Raw genomic sequence first — 20,363 nt, forward strand, 5'->3', positions numbered from 1 at the left:
TACTGTTACGGACGCCAAGATGGCAACGTTGAAGGAGATAAAGGTCACGGTACTCAATGGCTCGAACTACGCTCGATGGAGAGTCGAAGTGGAGGACGTCTTAACTGGAGAAGGCGTGTGGAGCATTGTGGATGGAAGCAACAAGATACCAAGAGATGATCCAGCAGACGAAAAGAAGCATGCCGCTTATAATAAATGGATATCCGGAGACGGAAAAGCAAGAAGTATTCTGCGCGCAACGCTCGACGAGGTTACCTTCAATCAGGTACGCGACTGTGCAACGTCAGCAGAAATTTTGGATCGGATTAAAGAGTTAAGGGAGCCGAAAACTGGATGCGACTTAATGACCGCGATGACTGAGTTTTTCGGACTGAAGTGGAAGGATAACGACGACGTTAACACCTTCATGTCAACGCTGCACGTATTGGCATCGAAGATCGACGCCTGTGGGAAAGCCGTGAAAACCAGCGATGAGTGGCTGATTTCGAAAACACTGTCCAGCCTGCCAGTTGAATACGGACCCTTTGTGGCATCATGGAACATGATGGCCGGCCCCGACCCAAAGATGAGCGTCTTCCGTGAAAAGCTGATGTTAACAGAACAGATGATCAAGACCCAGGAAGAAAATCGTGGATATCCTAAAGTACCTTTTGGATCAGCCTATTCCAGCTATAACCAGAGAGAAAGAGAGAATCCGAACCGATCAAACCGATTCGACCGATCTAACCGATCCGACCGATCTAACCGATCCGACCATTTTAACCGATCTGACCATATGAACCGATCTGACCGATCTGACCGACCGACCGATCTAACCAATCAAACCGATCAAACCGACCAGTTCCAGTGTAACTACTGCGGAATGGAAGGACATACGACCAGACAGTGCCCAACCTGTCCTGCTTGTGCCAACTGTGGAATCGTTGGACATAAAGCCCAATATTGCCGACGTGAACGCGTGAGAGAATCAATGTAAAGATATCAAGGATCCGAATCAAGAACCTTTGGAACCAGTGTGCATTTCAGTGGATATGGCGCGCTGGGTGAAGGGGTGTTAGAAATTATATTACCAATATAATATACACTCATAATGTGTCATCTACTTGTGAACTATGATCATTGTCTTACTAGCTGATCTATGAGTGTACGGTGCACCCAGGTCACCAATCCCTTGTTTATCAGATGTTTAGGTGCAGTAACTTACTAATATCGTGAATGTACCTAGTGCTATATAAGAAACCTGCTTGTATAACGTTGATGAACAGAACATAACAGAACAACACCAGTGTGTGCGACGCTTCCGGTTTCTGTTCCCGTGACTATAATAATCTCCTAATATAAATTCTAACAGTAGTTCAGTTGTCGGAAAAATTATAATTATATGCTGCAAGTCTGCAGTCACACGTAAGTTGTCGACTATACAAGCGCATTGACGATTCATAGGTTTTTAAGGGTTGCGTTTCAGAATACCACTTTCCAAATTCAAGCATAATTATAACGGAAGACACATAATAGTATAATAGTATATGACACAGCAATTTCTGGCCTTGATTAGATAACGTTTTTGGCTGTTATTGCTCAGGGTTAAAATGTAATGTGTATGTGGAGTTTCTGATCCATGGCGGCATGCCGGCATGGCCACACTACGTAACACAATCGAATTATCTTAAACTGGTTCATAGGGGATACATGCATAATAGCGCTGCGCCGTTTACAAGATCTACTTATTTTCCCGGCTCTGCAACTTCAAGTTATCACCACAAATACCGTGTAAGAGCGCTCTAATCAGTAATCAGCAGGTTTTAAAACTGCTGAATATGTTGTTGCAAATTATTGACCACAGCCGCTAACGCCAGGCATACTACGAGTAATCATTATTATTATTTATGGCACAACTGCAGACAACCCCGAAGGAACTTCAAGTGTGGTCGAAGATGCCTCAATCCAGGATAGTGGATGCACTGTTACTTATTACTAGCGCACTCCATTTGGTTTTTGACTACTTTTCAGTACTACTGCGCAAAGCATTCATAAAAAATGTCGTCAACAAAGCCGCTGCGAAATTCTCATTTGGGGTGGATTGCGAATATGAACCCAAAGATTTTATTTCCGAAGGAGCTTATGGAAGCGTGTTCAGAGCATATATTATTCGCCGCGGAGATTTTATCGGAGAAAAAACGGTCGCCGTGAAATCAGTGAAACTTTATAAAATGCGACTTGCATTAGCAGAGCCAGATAGTTACATTAGGCTGCGCAGGGGATTAGACCAATTGCTAGAACTGCATCACGATAATGTGGTGAAGATTTACAAGATAAGTATCAGCTCGGATGACGCGAAAGTGCCCGCCGTGGAACTGATGATGGATTATTACTGTGGTGAGTACTCACATATCACGATTATTGTACAATGTACACCACAAATTTTATGCACAAGTGAAAACATAAAAGAGAGCGCCACACCAGATCTATTTTGCCACTTACTCGTAGAATGCAGACTCAGTGCACTAACTGATAATCATACTCATTGCACAGTAATCCAAGACAATCATTCAGTGTCGAATCAAGTTTCTATATTACGGGGAGGGTGCAGCGAACTTCAAAGAGTCATACTCTTTGAAGTTCGTAAATTTGTAATGTTATTTTATAAATAACCTTTCATAACCTTTTATAAAATATATATAAATAACCTTTTATTTTATATAAATAACCTTTTATATTTATAAACAATAGTTTTTAGGCCATTTTTGTTATTTCCTGCTTTAATATGTTAGTTAAACAATATCCTCAACTCCCTGCAAAGGGTTGCAGCTCCAGGGAGCTAACTAGCCGCCCTTGCGCCGTGATTGGTTACTGTCCTCTTCAAAGTTGCATCTACGATTTCCGTCGTATTGGGCTTTTGCTTAGAAACTCAAGAAATTCAACAAAAGGAAGCTACGTCTGTAGTTAAGATTTAGTCTCTATTATGGCTGCGTGCACGGGTAAACACGGCAGCTGGCCGCGTGCACGGGTGACCTTTGGAGTCCGCACCGACCGCACGGGTGCTGGCTGGGGGCACGGGATTCCTGTACAGGCGTTGGCTGCGTGTACGGGTCATTCATTTAATCATAAATTTATTTTTTTTAACTTTTTCTTTACTAATTGAACTTTTAGATATACTTTTATTTCTCAATTTCTTATATGATGGAACTAGACTCATCTTAATTTTTCAACAAAATACAGTTAAGTAGAACCGCGAATTATGCTGCCTGTTTTTTGACTCAAGAAATGAATCACTCGGCTTGTTCATGGTGCCAAATTCGTGTATTCACACAAAAGCAATCGCTGTCGCGTATGTACACAAATTTGGTACTGTTTATTTCCATAACGGTACAACTTGGTGCACAAGAAGAGTCTAGTAGAACATAGTAAGAACACTCAACATACAAAACAATATTTCTTTGTACTCTGTACATGAGAAATAGTAAATTAGTTATCAGTTTATCCCAGGCAGAAAATCCCACTTGCTTCCTTCTGCAAGATACTCTTCAGAACGGCTTGATATACAGACAACGCAAATAATCAGTAATGTTTAACGTTTTGTTTTTCAGATGGTGACCTGCGTAATTACCTACAAAAGCTAAAACAAAGCAACACGCTTCTCGATCATCCTACCATTCTTCGATTTTTAACCGATATTGCGAGCGGTATTCGATATTTTCATCACAATAACATCATACACGGCGACTTAAAACCGGAAAATATTCTCGTCAAGCATTTGAAACACAATGGAAAAAGGCTTGCGATTGGTGACTACGATGACCACTTTAAGTCCAGAAGTGGGGCTGTAAGCAATTATGGTATCGAACGGGCCTGTTGTACCCCTAGCTATATGTCGCCTGAAATGATGCGCTTTTTCCTGAAAGAAAATCCTGGTATCTCCGAAAATCCGGGATTGGCAACGGATATCTGGAGTTTCGGCTGTATTGCGCTTGATTTCCTGGACTGTGTATTTGGTGACCGACCAAGGAAGCTGGTGTCGAAGAGTGCCGATTCCGCATTAAATGAGGAATCTGTTGATGATAACACGACACTACAGCGTTACAGTTACCTTTATTCAGAAGGTTATGCTCCCTTCGTGAGTAGCGGCATTTGGATCAACGTAAATGGGACGGACGGAAATGAGATAAATTTAGCGCAATGTATTGAAAGATGTTTTGCTGTTTGTGGGACGGACAGGATAACGGCGGACGAACTCCTGTATGAGCTGCAGGCTGCTAAACAAACAATTTCTGCTACCTTAAAACAAGCTGATACAGCTCCAGCGAGGTTAAACCAGTTTGTCATACAAAAAGAAAGTAGCCGTTTATTTTACTGCTGCTCGTGGGCAATCGATGAGGTGAGAAAGGAGATTTTTTTGGAAACTTTCGACCCCACATTATCTTTTGTGTGGCGTTTTCCTCTCCACGCTGAACTAACGCCCAATGGCCAGGTACGAACACGAACTGCATAAAACACCCATGCGTAAATAAACGTGATAGGTCATTGCCGTGCTCTAAGAGTACGAGTGGAATGAATGAACAATCCTCTCTTAAAAGGCTGCAGTACTTCCATAGAACTTCGATGGACGGAGTTAACCGTGTCCGGAAATAGCGTAGGTGCCTACGAGAAATCCAATCAAAGATTAACCTTTTGGTTTGGTTCTTATCGTTTAAACCCTTCTGATTGACAGACAAAGCATGGGTGGTCAGAACTGTATGGGTTTGAGTGGTTAAATCTGACCCCAAGCCTGTAAAGAGATGAAAGTTCATCTGTTCCTCTCGTACTCCTAGGGTAACGGCAAGGGATAGTTCATTTTGCAGAAATTCATAAATAAAAAGCAATTTAAAATGCGCAGTTACTTAATTTTGTGCTTATTTATTTAAGTAACTGCTTTAACTGAAAGCAGCTAAACCATGCAAAGCAATCTGAATATACACGTATATACTATTATCGACCGGAGAGAAGCGAAGGTCCTCTTAATTCAAATCAAGACCAATGGATTAGTTGAATCTGTCCGTTACGGAAATCCGATACGAAAGAGCGTTACCGAAGTAACGCTATGACGACATCACTGTCGGCAGCAATGACATTACCGCTGGTTTCCGTGAGGTATCGAGCATATACAAGAGTACTGCAACCCTTCATTTCTATCCGTTACGGAAGCGCGTTACGGATGTGCGCAGTGATGCCGTTACCAGCTGAACCATTCTTATGTTATACTGAAGGAAAAGCTTACTTTTAATGTACTTGTAACCCAAGCACGTTTGTTATGATATTTTCGTACGTACGGTACGCTACGTATAAAAATTTCATTATAAACGTGCTTAGTGTCACACGTACCGGCAGGGCCGTAGCGATGCCCGAGCGATGGGTATCGTTCTGCTGAAGCTTTCAGCTTGCCAAATAGCAGCATTTGGCAAGCTATTTGGCTGCGCTTGTTCCGCCGGTTAAAGTTCGATCTGCGGCCAATGCGCTCATAAATATCAAAACCTGCCCTCTTTGAGCATCCCCCGGACCTAGCTAGGGCCATGGTGATTACTTATGCCAGTCCCTCTCCTGCTACCGTTGGCCAAATATATTCAATAATTCTGTAGGCCAAATCCCACTCCCCCCCCCACCTTCGTAAACCGCCGGCCAACGGACCCTCACGTACATACCTCCATCTTCTTGCGCTTATCATGCACGCCAGAGGTCCAGAGCTGCCTTTAAAGCTGCTGAAGCTTTCAATTGGCATAATCTTTTCGAGCAGCAACGCCTTGAATTTACCAGCCGATAGTGTCGCATTCAAGAGATCATTCGAAAATATTATTGCATTGAATGAATGCGCTGATTAGCGCGAAATGTAAAACTTATTGGTAGAAATATCTAAGATGCGCTGGAGTGGCCATAAAATGTGTTTCTTTTACTGTATAAACTGATGTATTCACATCAGCAAGAAGGTTAAAAACCGAGAATTTGATGTTGTACCTTACGAACATCGCTGCAGAGCCAGTCTGCATTTCTTGAATTACATACGTATAATGGTGAACCAAATGAGAAAGCTGCAAATTGATAAAATCAGCTGCCTGTACGAACTCTGGAGCAAATCTCATTCGGCGCTTTATTAAATTCCAGTAGATTACTTATTAATTTTACAAACACCTCAAATTAAAATAAAAACGGTTTACCTCTACAGCAGGAACTTTTTTTGTCGTACACAATAAGGTTTATCTTCAAAGCATGTCACGAGTACTCCTCGTGTCATAGCTTGCTTAGATGTTTTCCAATATGGCGATGCTCTTGTTTTCTGTGTGTCATCCTTCATTGTTTTGAGTGCTAAGTGCTTTCAAAAGCTGCACTATATGGTCACATGGATCAAATGACAGATTGAAGTACTGGTTGAAACAAATTCAAAGACGAAACTGGTCATAAATAAAAGAATGATTTTGAAGAAAGGACATGAAAAAAACTGCAAAAGTACCTAAAGGTTTTCGATTTTTCGTTTTCGCTGTTCTCCACAGAAAACGTTTAAATTTCGTTTCCTTCAATGCTTACATAATGGCAAGTACAAAAAAATATATATAGGGGGAAAAAGCAGTCTACTCGAACCATTTCCTTGTACTGCTGCCGTCAGCCGGCTGGAGTTTTACGTTGTGAACTTGTGGGCCTGTGGGCCTTTACATGATGCTTATGTACCGTGCCCGATTTAACCATATGTACTGCCGTAACGTCACACACGGCAGACGGCAGCAGTGCCGTGAATTGGTTCGACTGACATGGTTTTCCCCCCTGTAGATGATTTGTGTACTGCTACATATGACAGAGGGGTAAAACAGGGAAAATTATTTTGGGAATTATTGGTCCTTTGTATTATTTTATTATTTTGGTCCTTTGTATTAATTATTTAAGTATAAACGATGATTTTAATCGTACTTTCTCCAATTTTCATTTCCAGTGCATTTTGATGGCCGGTATCGGTATATTGTGACAACGAAAAAAAATTTCTCCACAGTTTTTGTACAATTTGCAATCAGAAGTCACATGCATGCTGCAATTATAGGCATTCGAATTTCCACAACGGGATTTTTTATTTTCGGCTTTTTCTCGCCACACATGTGAAATGTGAGGCTGCACGCACGTACAGAGTACAGTACGCTGATTGTAAAGCTCATTACATTAGGTTTTACAACTTTACACAAAGCATCCGAACTTTGTTGCTAAACTGGCCTCAAACCAACCTAAATAACGACGTTTTAGAAGAAAGAAGTACAGATAGGTTAAACTTATCATGAACGTAATATTTTGGTGTTTTCATGATGCAAGATTTTGTAAATTTTACCTGTCTGAATTTATTTTGTGGTATTGTTAACCTGTAATAAAACCTTCCTTGAACCATCTCAGCGTGACAAAGAAAGGTTACTCTCTGCGCATGTAAGGAATACTCTTTGAAGAGGAATACTCCGAATGTATGGACTTGAAAAATGACTTAACACCGCCCTGAATCAGTTGTACAGCATGCAGGCTTTACCGCCTTATCGATCAGCGTTGAGTCATTTTTGAAGCCCATTTTGAAGCATCTCTCCTTTTTTGGTGGCGGCTGAAACCGAACAGAAAAGCCGTAGGTGGTAAAATTCAGATTTATTACATACTTCAATGCGAAATCCATTTCATAAACAATAAATCGAAATTGAAGGGAGCGACTATTGTCACCCCCGCACCCTTTTTTGACTATTGCGACCCTCTTTTTACATAAAATAAACGCTACCCTTGACTATTGTAACCACCTTTCTTACCCCCTTTGGCTATTACCACTCCTTGAGATTGCGGTGCTCGGCAGTTTGTGCGCGTTTATGCATTTACGTGAAATGAACCGCTCGCACTTATTTATGCACGGGTTTAACAATTTAAGCAAAATTCACCTTTCTGGTTTGTGGATGCATTTGTTGATTCAGTAGTTACCTGACCACCTCTGGCTGTCAGCGCAATCTGTATCCGGCGATTATAAGTTGGACGCACCGGTCTCAGCTGGTAATGGTGAAATAATTCTGGAGTTCCTTGATGCAGACAAGTTATTTACACACATAATGGCTTGGAATATTGCCACAGCGACCTTAAGAAATTTGGGAACTTGGGATCTACGAAACGAAGAAATAGAACTGATGCCAATTGCTGTAGGCACAAACATTTATTTTTGGGTAGGAAGTAAACTACAAAAGCTATGCCTCATTCGTGGAACACAATGCTGGGTGGATCCGCCGTACAAGCATAATGTGTAAGCTTTCTGACTTAATTAAGAGCTCATCAGGAAGACATCCGGTAGAGACAGCTCAAAGTTTTTAATCAACGAATTAGTCACTGCCGGCTGCGAACACATTTCGCGAACTTGTTGGATTTAGTTAAATGAGTCTTAGCGACTAAAAAACCGTCATACTGTTTGTAGTCACAAAATGTGTTAGACTTTTAGCTATCTTAACTTCCTAAGCACATATTCCGTTACAGTGGAGAGATTGTCTACGGGGAACGGATCGAGAACCACTAGTTTACTGTTATTTAACAAAGTTCAAATCGTCGCTTTCCTTGCGATTTCGTTGCCTGAACACTGTGACGGACCTGTGGAGCAAAAACTGCATTCCCGATTTAGATGAAGCACGTGAGCAGTTTGTCATCGTTAAGCTGGACCATCACTTGTACCTCCTGGGAGGAAGAGAACCACTGAAGGATCCGCCTGAACTGCGAGAACGTCGCGAACCAAAGTTGGGTATTCTTGCATCTAAGGCAAGCATGAAGTCTTGTTTACGTGTGAATATTCCACGTGGGTCCTGGGAACCCATTGCTCCCCTAAATCACGATCGCATATCTCCTTCCGCGTTTGTTTTACACGGTCAGATATATGTCTTTGGCGGTTGGTCCAAAACTGGTGACCCAGAAAAATCGATGGAAGTGTACTGCACAGAAAAGGATAGCTGGTCCCTTGTCGGCTTTCCAGAGCCAAAAGATGAGAGCAGAAATTACAGTGTCTTTAGGGCTTGCGGGACTATGATCTACCCATCTTAAAGAAAAAAGGCTGTTGCAGGTCATATTATCGCGGAGTTTGTGAGGGATGCATTCATGCTTTCGCTTTTCGTAATAACGATCAAATGATTTTACACTAAATAGTAGAAATGCCGTTTTTTATTACATATGTTCTAATCATAAAATAAAACATAAAATAAAACATCTCAAACTATTTCACAAGTCAGCGCATCAGCGAAGCGATCCCAGTGGATGACGAATTTTATTGTGTCGAAATTAATCAGCAAAATATAATATCAAAATTTCTCCCACAATATTGCCATGCACAAAATACATTATACAGCGGTCGGATTACAGCTTTTTAACAAATCTATTCGCCGCTTTTTAACAGTACACTGATGACAGAACTACCGTTCATCTACCGGTATGTGAAGCTCAGTAACCAAAGCCAGTGCCTAAAAGTACTCGTAAAAACTGTACAAGTTTGTCGCGGAATTGAGGGCGTACAGGCACAGCATACTAACCGTATATCGGCATTTTAACGACGTCCACTACGTGACTACACTACAGCTATCAAAATAACAATAATTTATTACAACACTTGCAAAATTAATTTAACTTTCGAAGTAAGTATATTACGTTGTACCGTCATTCTTAAACTTGGCCTGGAGTGTTTTACCGCCGATAACAGCCTCCGCGCCGACGGTAACGTAAAGGTGAACAACACTGGCCGCCACAGGTACGTTTGTTATTCTTTAATAAACTTTATTGTTATTCGATTTTCCACTGATGAGCGCCTTTATTTAAGTGAAGCAACGGCAAAATTTGATGTTACCACTTAAGTGGTCAACGCACGCACAGTCTGTATGCTCCCGCTGCCAGATTGCCAGGTAAGTTTAAGTGTTTAATTAATGATACGCAAAAATCGTTTCACTCTAATTATTAATTTTGGTTGTACCTTGTATTTATTATCAACCTGTACAAGCAAATGCCATTTACACTTAAACTTTAAAAACCCAGTAACTAGATTGTTATTATCGTCATTTGGCTGCTCGGATGTAACAGAATTATGCAAGCTTTTATTTTCTGTTCTGCAGGAAGTCGCACGGCTGGAGATTACTGGCTATTTAAATTGATACGGATTACACTGCATGCTGCGTTGTACGTACATACTTCATAAACAGCTTGCCTTGGAGAATTTCGATAATGCACTAATGATGACATAATTGTGTACTCTGTAGATACTGAATTTAACCAATTTTTAGCTATGCGCTTGCCGCACCCTCCGACTGTTCAAAAGCGGTATTCAAAAGCGGTATGCGGTTCAAAAGCGATCTTCCATCACGGTAGAAAAAAAAACTGCAGAAAAAATGTGGGGAAAATTTCCTGTATGTTGCAGAGTTTTTATGGCTTTTAAGCCGTAACCGTTCCGGTTATACGACCAGCATCGCGTGGAGCAGATCCTCCAACAACAGCAGATCAGTCCTGAGCCGCTCAAGCCCTAACCAACTTTACTGCCAAGCGCAGCGGAAGCTGTTTATTTCACCTATTGACGAATTCCACCATTCCCAAATAGCTTGACAAATGTTTTATTACCGTGCAGTGTTGCGCTTCGACGGCGTTGCATCTATGATAAGATGAAAGAGGCAGTATGCTTGGCTGTGCTAAAAAGATGGATAAGCTTATTGAATGTGCTATTTCCTGAACATACAGTATTTGGTAATCCACTGAAAATTTAAATTTAGAGAATTTAAAACTGGAACAAGAATGATCGGCATGGTAGCGCTTATGTCAACAACTATAACAGTAACCTATGTAACCAGCTCTTAATCGTCAGTTTCGGCCTGTTCGGGGATGTTCGGGAAGGTCACATTGGTAAACTAGTACTTGGCCCAAACTGACGATTAAGAGCTGAGGCATTTGCAAAAGTACTACCATACTTTGAAAGTGCTTTCAAAGTACTGATGTACCACAGTGACCCTCCCGAGCATCCCCGAACAGGCCGAAACTGACGATTAAGAGCTAGGCATTTAAAAGTATGGCAGTACTTCGAAAGTAAAGCAATACTTTTAAAGTGCTGTAGTACTTTCAAAGTACTGGTGACCTAAGTGACTTTCCCTACAGCCCCGAACATGCCGAAACTGACGATTAAGAGCTGGGGCATTTTGAAAGTATGGCTGTGCTTTTAAAGTAAAGCAATATTTTCAAAGACCTTTTTACTGTCAAAGTGCCTTTCAAGTTGCTGGTGTGCCAAAGTGCAAGTATAAAAAAACGGTGCTCATCATGGGTGTAGTGCACCGACGCACTGGTCACCGCGTTGTCAAACACCAGAAACAGCATCCCCAGATGGAACCAGTTGAAGCGCAGGATTTTCTAGCAGAACTCCGGCGCTTGACCTTTTGGTTTATTCTCGTCCACCGTCTCCAGGCGCCAGTTGCCGGTCTGCTCATCAATAACGATAACAGTTCCACATTTTCACATTTTCGCATTTTCACATTTTTGCATTTTCACATTTTTGCATTTTCGCATTTTCGATGTTCGCAGATTTGCATTTTCGCATTAATACAGACTCGTTTTCACCATGGTGCTTTACAGTGCGACGAAGACGACGACAACACAAAACATGGTTATTGTGAATCGCAGATCTGTACTGCACCGTGCACTCACGGTTGGGTCATGGTAAAGCAATGTGCAGTATGATGCACAGTACTGTATAGCACTAGAGACTAGTACTAGAGCATGGGTCAAGCAAAATGTAGTTTGAACTGTGGTGCAAAAAATTATTAACTGCATACGTGTTGCATTTAGGTAAGAAATCTTCACAGTACTGGTGCTGGAAAGGTGATACAGTAAACAACAGTTTTAACGGGGTCCGCCAACTTCGCCTTTGCCGTCCATTTGCCTTTGCCGTTTCAGTTTGTCGTTTTCAACTTCACCTTTACCTTTGCCTTTGTCGTCGGAAAAGCTGTTAGCAAACCAATTTGCCGTTTCAGAATGCCGTCTGTAGAAGCCTTTGCCGTTTGAAAAACGAGTTACCGTTAGCACAATGCCGTTTCTAAAATTTTGCGCGTTCCTTGTTTCACGGTTTTTCACATAATCCTGCATACGTTATGTGCACAGTCCGCGAAGTTTTAAAAAGTGCTGGAGTGTATATTTACAGTCTCCTACTTTTATAATTATTTACAGTCTTTTTAGTTTTGTTGTTCACTTTATTAGGCACAAGTCTACACTGCGTATCACGTTTCTACTACTCCGAACATCAGACAATATTGAAAAGTGTTTATTTAAGGATTTAACATAACAATCATTGCAAGCGCCGGTACACTACGTGAAAGTTAAAATTTAAACGTTAATAAAAAAAGCTTTAAGGATTTTATATTGTGTTTGACCTTGCAGTGCCAACATTTTTGTTCCATTAAGTATATTACAAATGAGAATTAAAATGTACACCTTGAAAACGATGTATACAGAAACAAAAATACTAAGAGCCTAAAAACTGTCACGGGCTGTGCACATACCGTATGCAGAATAGTGTGGAAAACCCTGAAACCGGAAACGCGCAAAAAAGTTTAGAAACGGCAATGTGCTAACGGTAATTCGTTTTCAAACGGCAAAGGCTTTTACAGGCGGCATTCTGAAACGGCAACTGGAATGCTAACGGCTTTTCCGACGGCAAAGGCAAAGGTAAAGGTAAAGTTGAAAACGGCATACTGAACGCCGTTCAGTGAACGGCAAAGGCAAATGGACGGCAAAGGCGAAGTTGGCTGACCCGTTTTAACGAACGTTTTCACCGTGGTGCATTATAGTGCAACGACGACGACAACTCAAAATATACCGTAATTATGAATCTGAAGCCCCCCCCCCAAAAGTACAAGCCCCCCATAATTAGAGCCCACCCTAAGATCGTTTGAAAGTTATAAGCCCCCGAATAGAGGCCATGGGCTTACTAAAATACCGTAAAGCCCAAAATAAAAAATGCCAAAAGCTGGTTTGAAAAATTGAAGCCCCCCCCCCCCCCTAAACACAAGCTCATGCCCGTAATTGGAGCACGGGGTCATTTGAAATATTTGTAACCCTGGGCTTCTAATTCGATAATTACGGTAGATAATAGATATGAACCGCAGATCGACAGTGTACCGAGTAGATGCACGGTTGCATTATGGCACAATACCATGCATTATGAAGCACAGCTAAGGACAAATTGTAGGGCAGGGTGTAAAACCTGGCAGTGGCACCTGCCACTGGCACTGCCAATGGCATGGCGAGCGATAAAACCTGGAGACTCTGGCAACTGGCAAACGATAAAATCTGGCAGATGCCCTTAAAATGTGGCACACTTAATAAGCGGGGTTGAACCGTATACTTCTTTAAAATGTTGTCGGTATATAGTGAATTTTTCATATAATGTGTTGACACATTACTGGCCATGCACGAATTGCGTACGTAAAAGCCGACATACAGAATTTTGTTAGGTCACATTCTGCTTCGCCGTTTGCAACAAAAAAAAATGACAAGAGGCGCTAAAAATATAATCGCGGTACTTCCAGATCTAGCAAGCACGCCGCTGAAATACGGTTTGCGGTTGAACGCGGTTTGCGGTTGCTAACAAAGAAAGAACAATGAAAGTAGGCTGCAGTGTTGACTGTTGACTGAACTCGAACGGATCAGTTCAGTAACAGGCTACCAGCACGATAGGCGCTACAACTGGCACACTACCTGGGGCCTGCTTTTACTCGACTTTCGTTGCGTTCCTTATACCTCCTACAAAAAAGGCAACAAAAGTGGTGTCACTGAATGAAATGCCGGTACATGGAAATTTAAGGAATGCCGGTACATGGTGCAACATTGGTGTATATTATAGCAATTGTGGTTAAATTCAAATAATTAGAACTTTATTTGATTGGTCTGTGTGAGCGAAGCCGATAAGTCACGGCTGGCGAGTTGTTTTAGTGTTTAACGGTATGATGTGAGACGGTGAATTTGGACGCTGATCAGTCGGTGATGAACTAACTTCCTAAATTTGAATCAAATTGTCCAAGGGCATTCTGTCGTTCGTTCGGTCTTAATAACCTCTCGTTCTTCCACCTTTCCACACAGCAATCTTCCAGAGAAACAGTAAGATCTCTTCCTGTTTGTGTGTTTCGCAATTGTGTATTATTAGACCACCAACATCGGTCTGTTTAGCGGCGTGGCGCGGCGTGCAGCCAACCCACAGTAAACGAGAGCACACCGCCAGGCTTCCGTTGTAATATAAAAGAACACTTTCGCTTTCGCGCACCCCGGCACCCTTAACCTTTTTTTCCTAGTTTTTAGTCATTCTGTAGTCAAATAATTCGTATACAGTGGCCAGAAGACCCTTTATATGCGTTGCACATAAAGGGTTTATGTTTTGGCCTGGTTTAGCTTATAACGTTGTTGGCGGGGAGACTGAACAACGTTAAGAGCCAGCTCAACCTGGCCGGAAACGATATTTTCGGTAGCAGTTCGCTTGCTGTTTTCGTAATGCACTGAAGAATGCAACCATTACAGACTGACTCTTAGTGACTTTTGCTACAATTTCATTACGATGCCTGTTGTTTAGCCAGGTTTAAATTCCCATGCTAGATGTCGATCCAAGCCTTTAATGGGTTACCTGCCTACCGTACAATAAACAATAAGCAACGCAAAGCAAAGCAGATCGACCGTCTTAAAAATTTTGCCTGGAAGTACCAATTTCCCGGAAGATCACCGAGCACGGTTTTTATCATTTGTTTCAAATTTCATATATTTTTATCTGAGATTCATTTTCTTAGCATTTGAATTTTGAAAGACATTCATGGAAACGAGACTCGGTGTAAAAACGATCTTTTGGCCAATGAGTGTTTTCATGCAGGATTTGGAGATCAATTCAAACTGAGATTTATGCATACACCTCCGTATGTTTAAACGTTTTAAACTTTATCAAGCCCATAACTGCCGAAGCGGATGTTGCGCGCACAGACAGCCTTCACGCCAGTGAATACAACTCATCTGACTACAAAAATGCCAAAAAACAACGCCAAAAAGTGTTTTCGTTTTTCGTATGAAATTAAAATATTTTTAATTCAATTACGGTTAGACGAGCACGCGCTGTGCAACTTCATCAGCATGGTAGCATCTAATAAATTTATTGCAGACCAAAGCAGCATGCAATCGTCAAAAATTCATACTTTGTATTTTTATGAGGCTTTTGCGGTTTTGCCGGACAGACCTGGTGGTCCCTCACTGCGTTTTTTTGTTGCGAAGTTTGTATTCGTTTACTTATAACATATAGTTGAAGCTCATTTGGTATATCGTGGGCGCAGAATTTAGGCATTTGGGACCTTTGGGTACCGCTGAATGTTAATATTTTCATTATAGGTAGTGTTCTGTAAATTACGGTTAGTCATACCAGACACGACTCCCTTATACTCGTATTACTCACAAGAAGATTTAGCGCCTAGCGCTATATCTTCTCTCACATGTCCCTTACATCAAGCCAAGCTAAGAAACTAAGGAGTCCGAGTAAGCCGAAATCCTCAGAAAAGAAATTATTAATTTTAAGAAACATAATTAACCTAGCGAGCGACCAAAGGCAGGTGGCCGAAGTGACTGGATACCTCATGGTCAGACTCGGACCATGAACACGCACCTAATGTTAAGTTATTGTAGTTTTTGTAATTCTGATGATGGCGTTTTGAGATGGCATTAGTGCAGTTAAGAATATGATATCTTGGCATTTTGCCACTTGCCATGTTTTACCGCTTGCCAGTAAGCTGCCACTGCCAGTGGAAATTGCCAATGGCAGGTGCCACTGCCACGTTTTACACCCTGCCCGTAAATTGGCATAATAATCGAATACTGAGAACGTAGATACAGACTAAAACGTAGTGTGTCCCAGTATGATCCTGTCCACCTTGATGGAGCCCACATTAAATTTTTATAAAATTGACGGCTTTACGGCAGAAGTCGGCATTGTTAATTATAGGCGCTCTAAACATAGCGTCTCATGCTAAACTAGCCAGAGACTGATGTAAACGTTTTCAACGCAACTGATTTTACGTGCGCACTCTGTCGCACGTTAACAATCATATGAGCCGGTTGGGCTCATCTGTTTGTATCGCCATTTATGTACAACGGGCGAAATAATCAGCAGACAAAACAACTAGATAAGGCTAGCTGTTTGTAGAACTATCCTCTGGAAGCAAAGTGAGCGTAAACAGTGTACAAAGCGCCGATTTTTTTTTGGAATCACAATGAAGTTTACATGCACGCATATCGAACTTGAGCCGAGCCGGCACCATAGTGACCATTAGTCTGTAGTCAAATCGCTGTGGTACTGTAGATCGTGCCATCATCGTGATACAAAATCGCGGCTTCACTCATTACCACCTTTTCATTGCAGAAATGATTTCGTGATGGTTTAGTAAATTTACAAATAATGACAACACTAGTTACCCTTCTCAGCCGGCCTTGTGGTCCAAAACTGTTTGTCGTCAATAATAAGGCATGTCGTGGAGCAATACGGGGCAATGTTAATTAGCATTACAGCGCTTAACATTATCCATAAATTAATCTTTTGTGACTGTAAAGGTATGAGTACGAGATCATATTAATTTTTATTATTGGCTTCGATTGGTAAGGAAGCCGGACGTGATCACGCTCGCACCCTGGGAGCGCGGAAAGCCACTGGCTATCGATATGACTTGCGTAGATACACTAGCGGCTTCGTATATTGACCGGACCCTGGTGAACGTCGGGGCTGCGGCCGAGCACGCGGAGCGAGGAAAGCTGACAAAACACGGCTGGCTGAACCAAGGTACAATTTCATGGCAGCAGCATTTGAAATCTACGGACCCTGGGGAAATGGAACTAAAACGCTCGACCAGAAGATAGGAAACGGAATTGCAACTGCTACCGGCCAAAAACGCGCAAAAGAGTTTTTTAGGCAGCGGCTATCTATTCAAATGCAACGGGGAAACGCGATATGCGTGATGGGTACAATCCCCGAACAGGATAGCATCGAAGAAGTGTTTTTATTATAAATTATATTCTGCTTTGGTACTCAGTTTTGTACTAGCATTGTGATACTTATTAAAGGTCCTCCAGACGTAAGGATGCAGATACATAGCTTGTAACACAAAATTTGCTGTTCACAGTTACAGTAGTACCCCGCTAGCCTTGCCGCTAGTATAGTTCACCTTATGGAGCATGTTATGATTTCAGTTAATTTTTATCAGCGCTTTGACGAAACGTACAGGTATTGTTATGCTTTACACAAATTATTCAGACAATATGTATTTATTATGTAATAAGTAAAATAGCGCTGAAAACTAATAATTTCTATAGTGAATTAACAAACAGCAGAAACGAGAGGTCTGTAGATAGCAGATCATCACAGAAAGCAGTTGATCTAAATTAGCCGGAACAAGTTACCTTATGTATGCACTATGCATACATTGACATCGTATTACCAATGCAATTTTGGATAAAATTTCTATTTCCATTTCAAAGGTACGGTGGTGCAAAGTTTATACAGCATACATTGTTCATTCATTCCTAAACGGGTCCACTGGAGAGCGGGCATGATACACATAGCACATCTAAATTTAGATTACTGTGTTTATATGTGTTTATATGCGTACAATTTTGCTTGCTGTAGCGCAGCAATGTTCTAAAATACTGCTGTCAAAAAAATAATTGGTCAAATTAATAAATTATTTTAATAAGTCAGATCAATAAGCCAGAAAAACTGGTCTAAAAGTTCATATTCCAAGTTTTTCCCATAAAATCATATACGATTTGTTTTAGGTTTGATAGAAGTGTATAATACTTCATATTTTATCACAGGCGTTAAATTACGGTAGCCATTGCAAGTTAAAGTGAAAACTACCAAATGGCTGAATGAGTGTGCAAATAAAATTGTAAATTTGTTCATGCGTCAGTAAGCAGATCCGATTTAGGCAGCTTCACGCTCAACCGCAAATCATTTTCCAGCGGTTTGCTTTCTGGATCTGGAAGTGCCGCGATTGTATTTTTTGCAAGTCGCCTTGCGATTCTGCTTAATTGTGATACTTTGCGCCAACGGCAAAATGCGATGTAACCTTTTGAAATTGTTTATGCCGGCGCATACTTTCGAACTCCGTGCATGGCTAATAAGGGTGTTAACACTTTATATGTAAAACTGACGGTACACTGGCAAGAGTTTCAGGGATTATGCAGTTGACCAAACTCCAAACCCGCTTTTTAATTGTGCGACCGTGCCACATTTTATGCGGCATCTGCCAGATTTTATCATTTGCCAGCTGCCAGAGTCTCCAGGTTTTATTGCTTGCCATGCCACTGGCAGTGTCATTGGCAGGTGCCACTGCCAGGTTTTACACCCTGCCCAAATTGTAGCTAGTTTGCACCGTGATGCTAATGTGCTTTGCAATTTGATACTATGCTAACAGTTCTGGCAATCCTAGCCAGTGCAAGCAACGCACTTGTCGTCGTCAATATTATTATTGTCATCTGCACTGTACTGGTACGGTTCTTTACCTTTAGGCTTTACCTTATGATTGCACAGTAAGGGACTCAAATCAGTGCCGACCATGTACCGTATGTAAGGACGTACCGTATGTATCCTTACAGACGTACCGTATGTAAGGATACATACGGTACGTCCTTACAAATTAGTTTCAAGACCTTCCCTTTTGGCACGTTACTCAGTACATAGATTTTGATTACTGTCAAACTTGTACCGCAGCGACGTCAGCATTTCCATAAAGCTTACTTTCTACGAACATTTCAATATTTTTTGAACACGGGAGGTACGCTTTATTAGTTTTGAGCACGAAGGGAGTCTCGGGAAACGTTTGTGCTTTTTTTTCTAGTCATTTTTCGAAAGACACAAACCCACTGAGTGATCTGGAGAACTGGACAAAGCGTCGTGCACGATGGCAGAGTCTAATCCAGCTGAATCATAACCGTTTGTTAAAGTACTACGAAATCACTGTGAGCCAAACGGTGCCTAATATCTGATGGGTTTTTGCAACGGTATGTTGAGAAATAATTGCTTGTAGTTGTCTTCATTTAGCATGGCGAATTTAACTCGCTTGGGAGCGAGTTTGAATTCAGACCTCCCGCCCAAGCGAGATGCGAATAAACTTTGTTGTATTCCCTTTTTCGAGCAGTTCGAAGGTTAAAATATTGTGTTTACTACATAGGCCTGGCCGCCTCTCCAAAGTAGAGACCAGAGCAGACGTTACCTTGTCGCTATTCGCTACTTTACCGGTGCTGGCGGTGCAGGGTGTACGTACGATAAGGCGCTGGCTGTTTGTGTGCCTGTCAGACATACTATAACTGCCATTAATTTTAACAGGCAGTTGGGCACAAGTCCGCACAGCTGATATCTTTGCTAAATTCTTGCTACTACAAATTCATGGTTTACGGGATTTGGCCCGGTACAATCTTACTGCCTGCTGAAGCTCTCCTATATACGTAGCTACGAGTAGATCGCTTAAAACGTGGGATTTGCCTAATATGACATGAGTTGCGTCAAATACCGTTTAGTGCGGTTCACAACGTAGCTGAGCACAATTCCATTATCAGCTCCAGTGGGTCGTGAGGATCCTTGTGAGTTACCGCCCATCCGTAGTACGCCAGCTCATTTCGGTGTCGTAGGGTTGTCAATTTATTAAGCCGGGTCCGGATATCTTCCTTATTTTCTTCCGTTAGCGGAGCGTTGACTAACTGCTTGACCGCGACTGGAAAACTGCAAGGAAACAACCAGACTTCACGATCCGGTCTTTATAAACGACACCAAATGAGCCCTTTTCTAGAATACTCGTACAGCTGTCTACTTCATATGTAAATGAGTCCATTCTAAGCCCTGTGCTGCCCGTTCCAAGAAACAAAGTCAGAAGTGGAAACTAAACGTTCATAATGCCGTAATCGAAAATTGAAAGCAAGGGTTCTACGTTTGTTGCATGTGGAACGAGTAGGCGGTAAGCGCCAACGGTTATTTGCAGGTCCATGCATGAGAAAACTTAAAGCGCACAGTGCTACCGTACCAATTATCAGTTTCGGCTTAGTCATGAATACAGTTATTGCATACCTTATTTCAGTATTCTGTCATGAATACATATTCTATGGTTATAGCTCATTGCATCAGCTGTTCGTGCTAGAACATTTAAAGCTTTCGATGACTCACATCTGATACGATAATCATAAGCGGTGATACTGGGTGAGCGAACAAACTGGCTTTCTTCGCTTCCGGTTTGTCTATCGCGAACCACCTATCGTATGATGCCTCGTATCGCATCGTATACAGTTTAAACTCATTCAAAAGACACTTTCATTAGCTACTAAACAAC

General features: G+C 41.6%; 1 protein-coding gene and 2 long non-coding RNA genes across 3 annotated transcripts; 2 read left to right on the forward strand and 1 right to left on the reverse strand.

Moving 5' to 3' along the window:
• The first annotated feature begins 1,272 nt into the window (after positions 1 to 1,272).
• LOC129601585 (uncharacterized) lies at positions 1,273 to 9,232 on the forward strand. The gene is made up of 4 exons (XM_055500421.1): positions 1,273 to 1,404; positions 1,683 to 2,376; positions 3,588 to 4,468; positions 8,497 to 9,232. The coding sequence occupies exons 2-4, from the start codon at positions 1,887 to 1,889 to the stop codon at positions 9,049 to 9,051; spliced, it is 1,926 nt and encodes a 641-aa protein (XP_055356396.1). The 5' UTR covers positions 1,273 to 1,404; positions 1,683 to 1,886; the 3' UTR covers positions 9,052 to 9,232.
• On the reverse strand, positions 3,674 to 19,983 carry LOC129601593 (uncharacterized). The gene is made up of 3 exons (XR_008692252.1): positions 19,841 to 19,983; positions 19,554 to 19,762; positions 3,674 to 4,638 (listed from the first exon to the last, which is right to left on the reverse strand). It is a non-coding gene; the product is annotated as an uncharacterized LOC129601593 (long non-coding RNA).
• LOC129601594 (uncharacterized) lies at positions 9,786 to 10,580 on the forward strand. Its single transcript, XR_008692253.1, has 4 exons — positions 9,786 to 9,899; positions 10,107 to 10,170; positions 10,275 to 10,324; positions 10,409 to 10,580. It is a non-coding gene; the product is annotated as an uncharacterized LOC129601594 (long non-coding RNA).
• Positions 19,984 to 20,363: the final 380 nt, after the last annotated feature.

This window comes from Paramacrobiotus metropolitanus, unplaced genomic scaffold, assembly GCF_019649055.1.
Source record: "Paramacrobiotus metropolitanus isolate TYO unplaced genomic scaffold, Prichtersi_v1.0 Parri_scaffold0000253, whole genome shotgun sequence".
Classification (NCBI taxonomy): domain Eukaryota; kingdom Metazoa; phylum Tardigrada; class Eutardigrada; order Parachela; family Macrobiotidae; genus Paramacrobiotus; species Paramacrobiotus metropolitanus.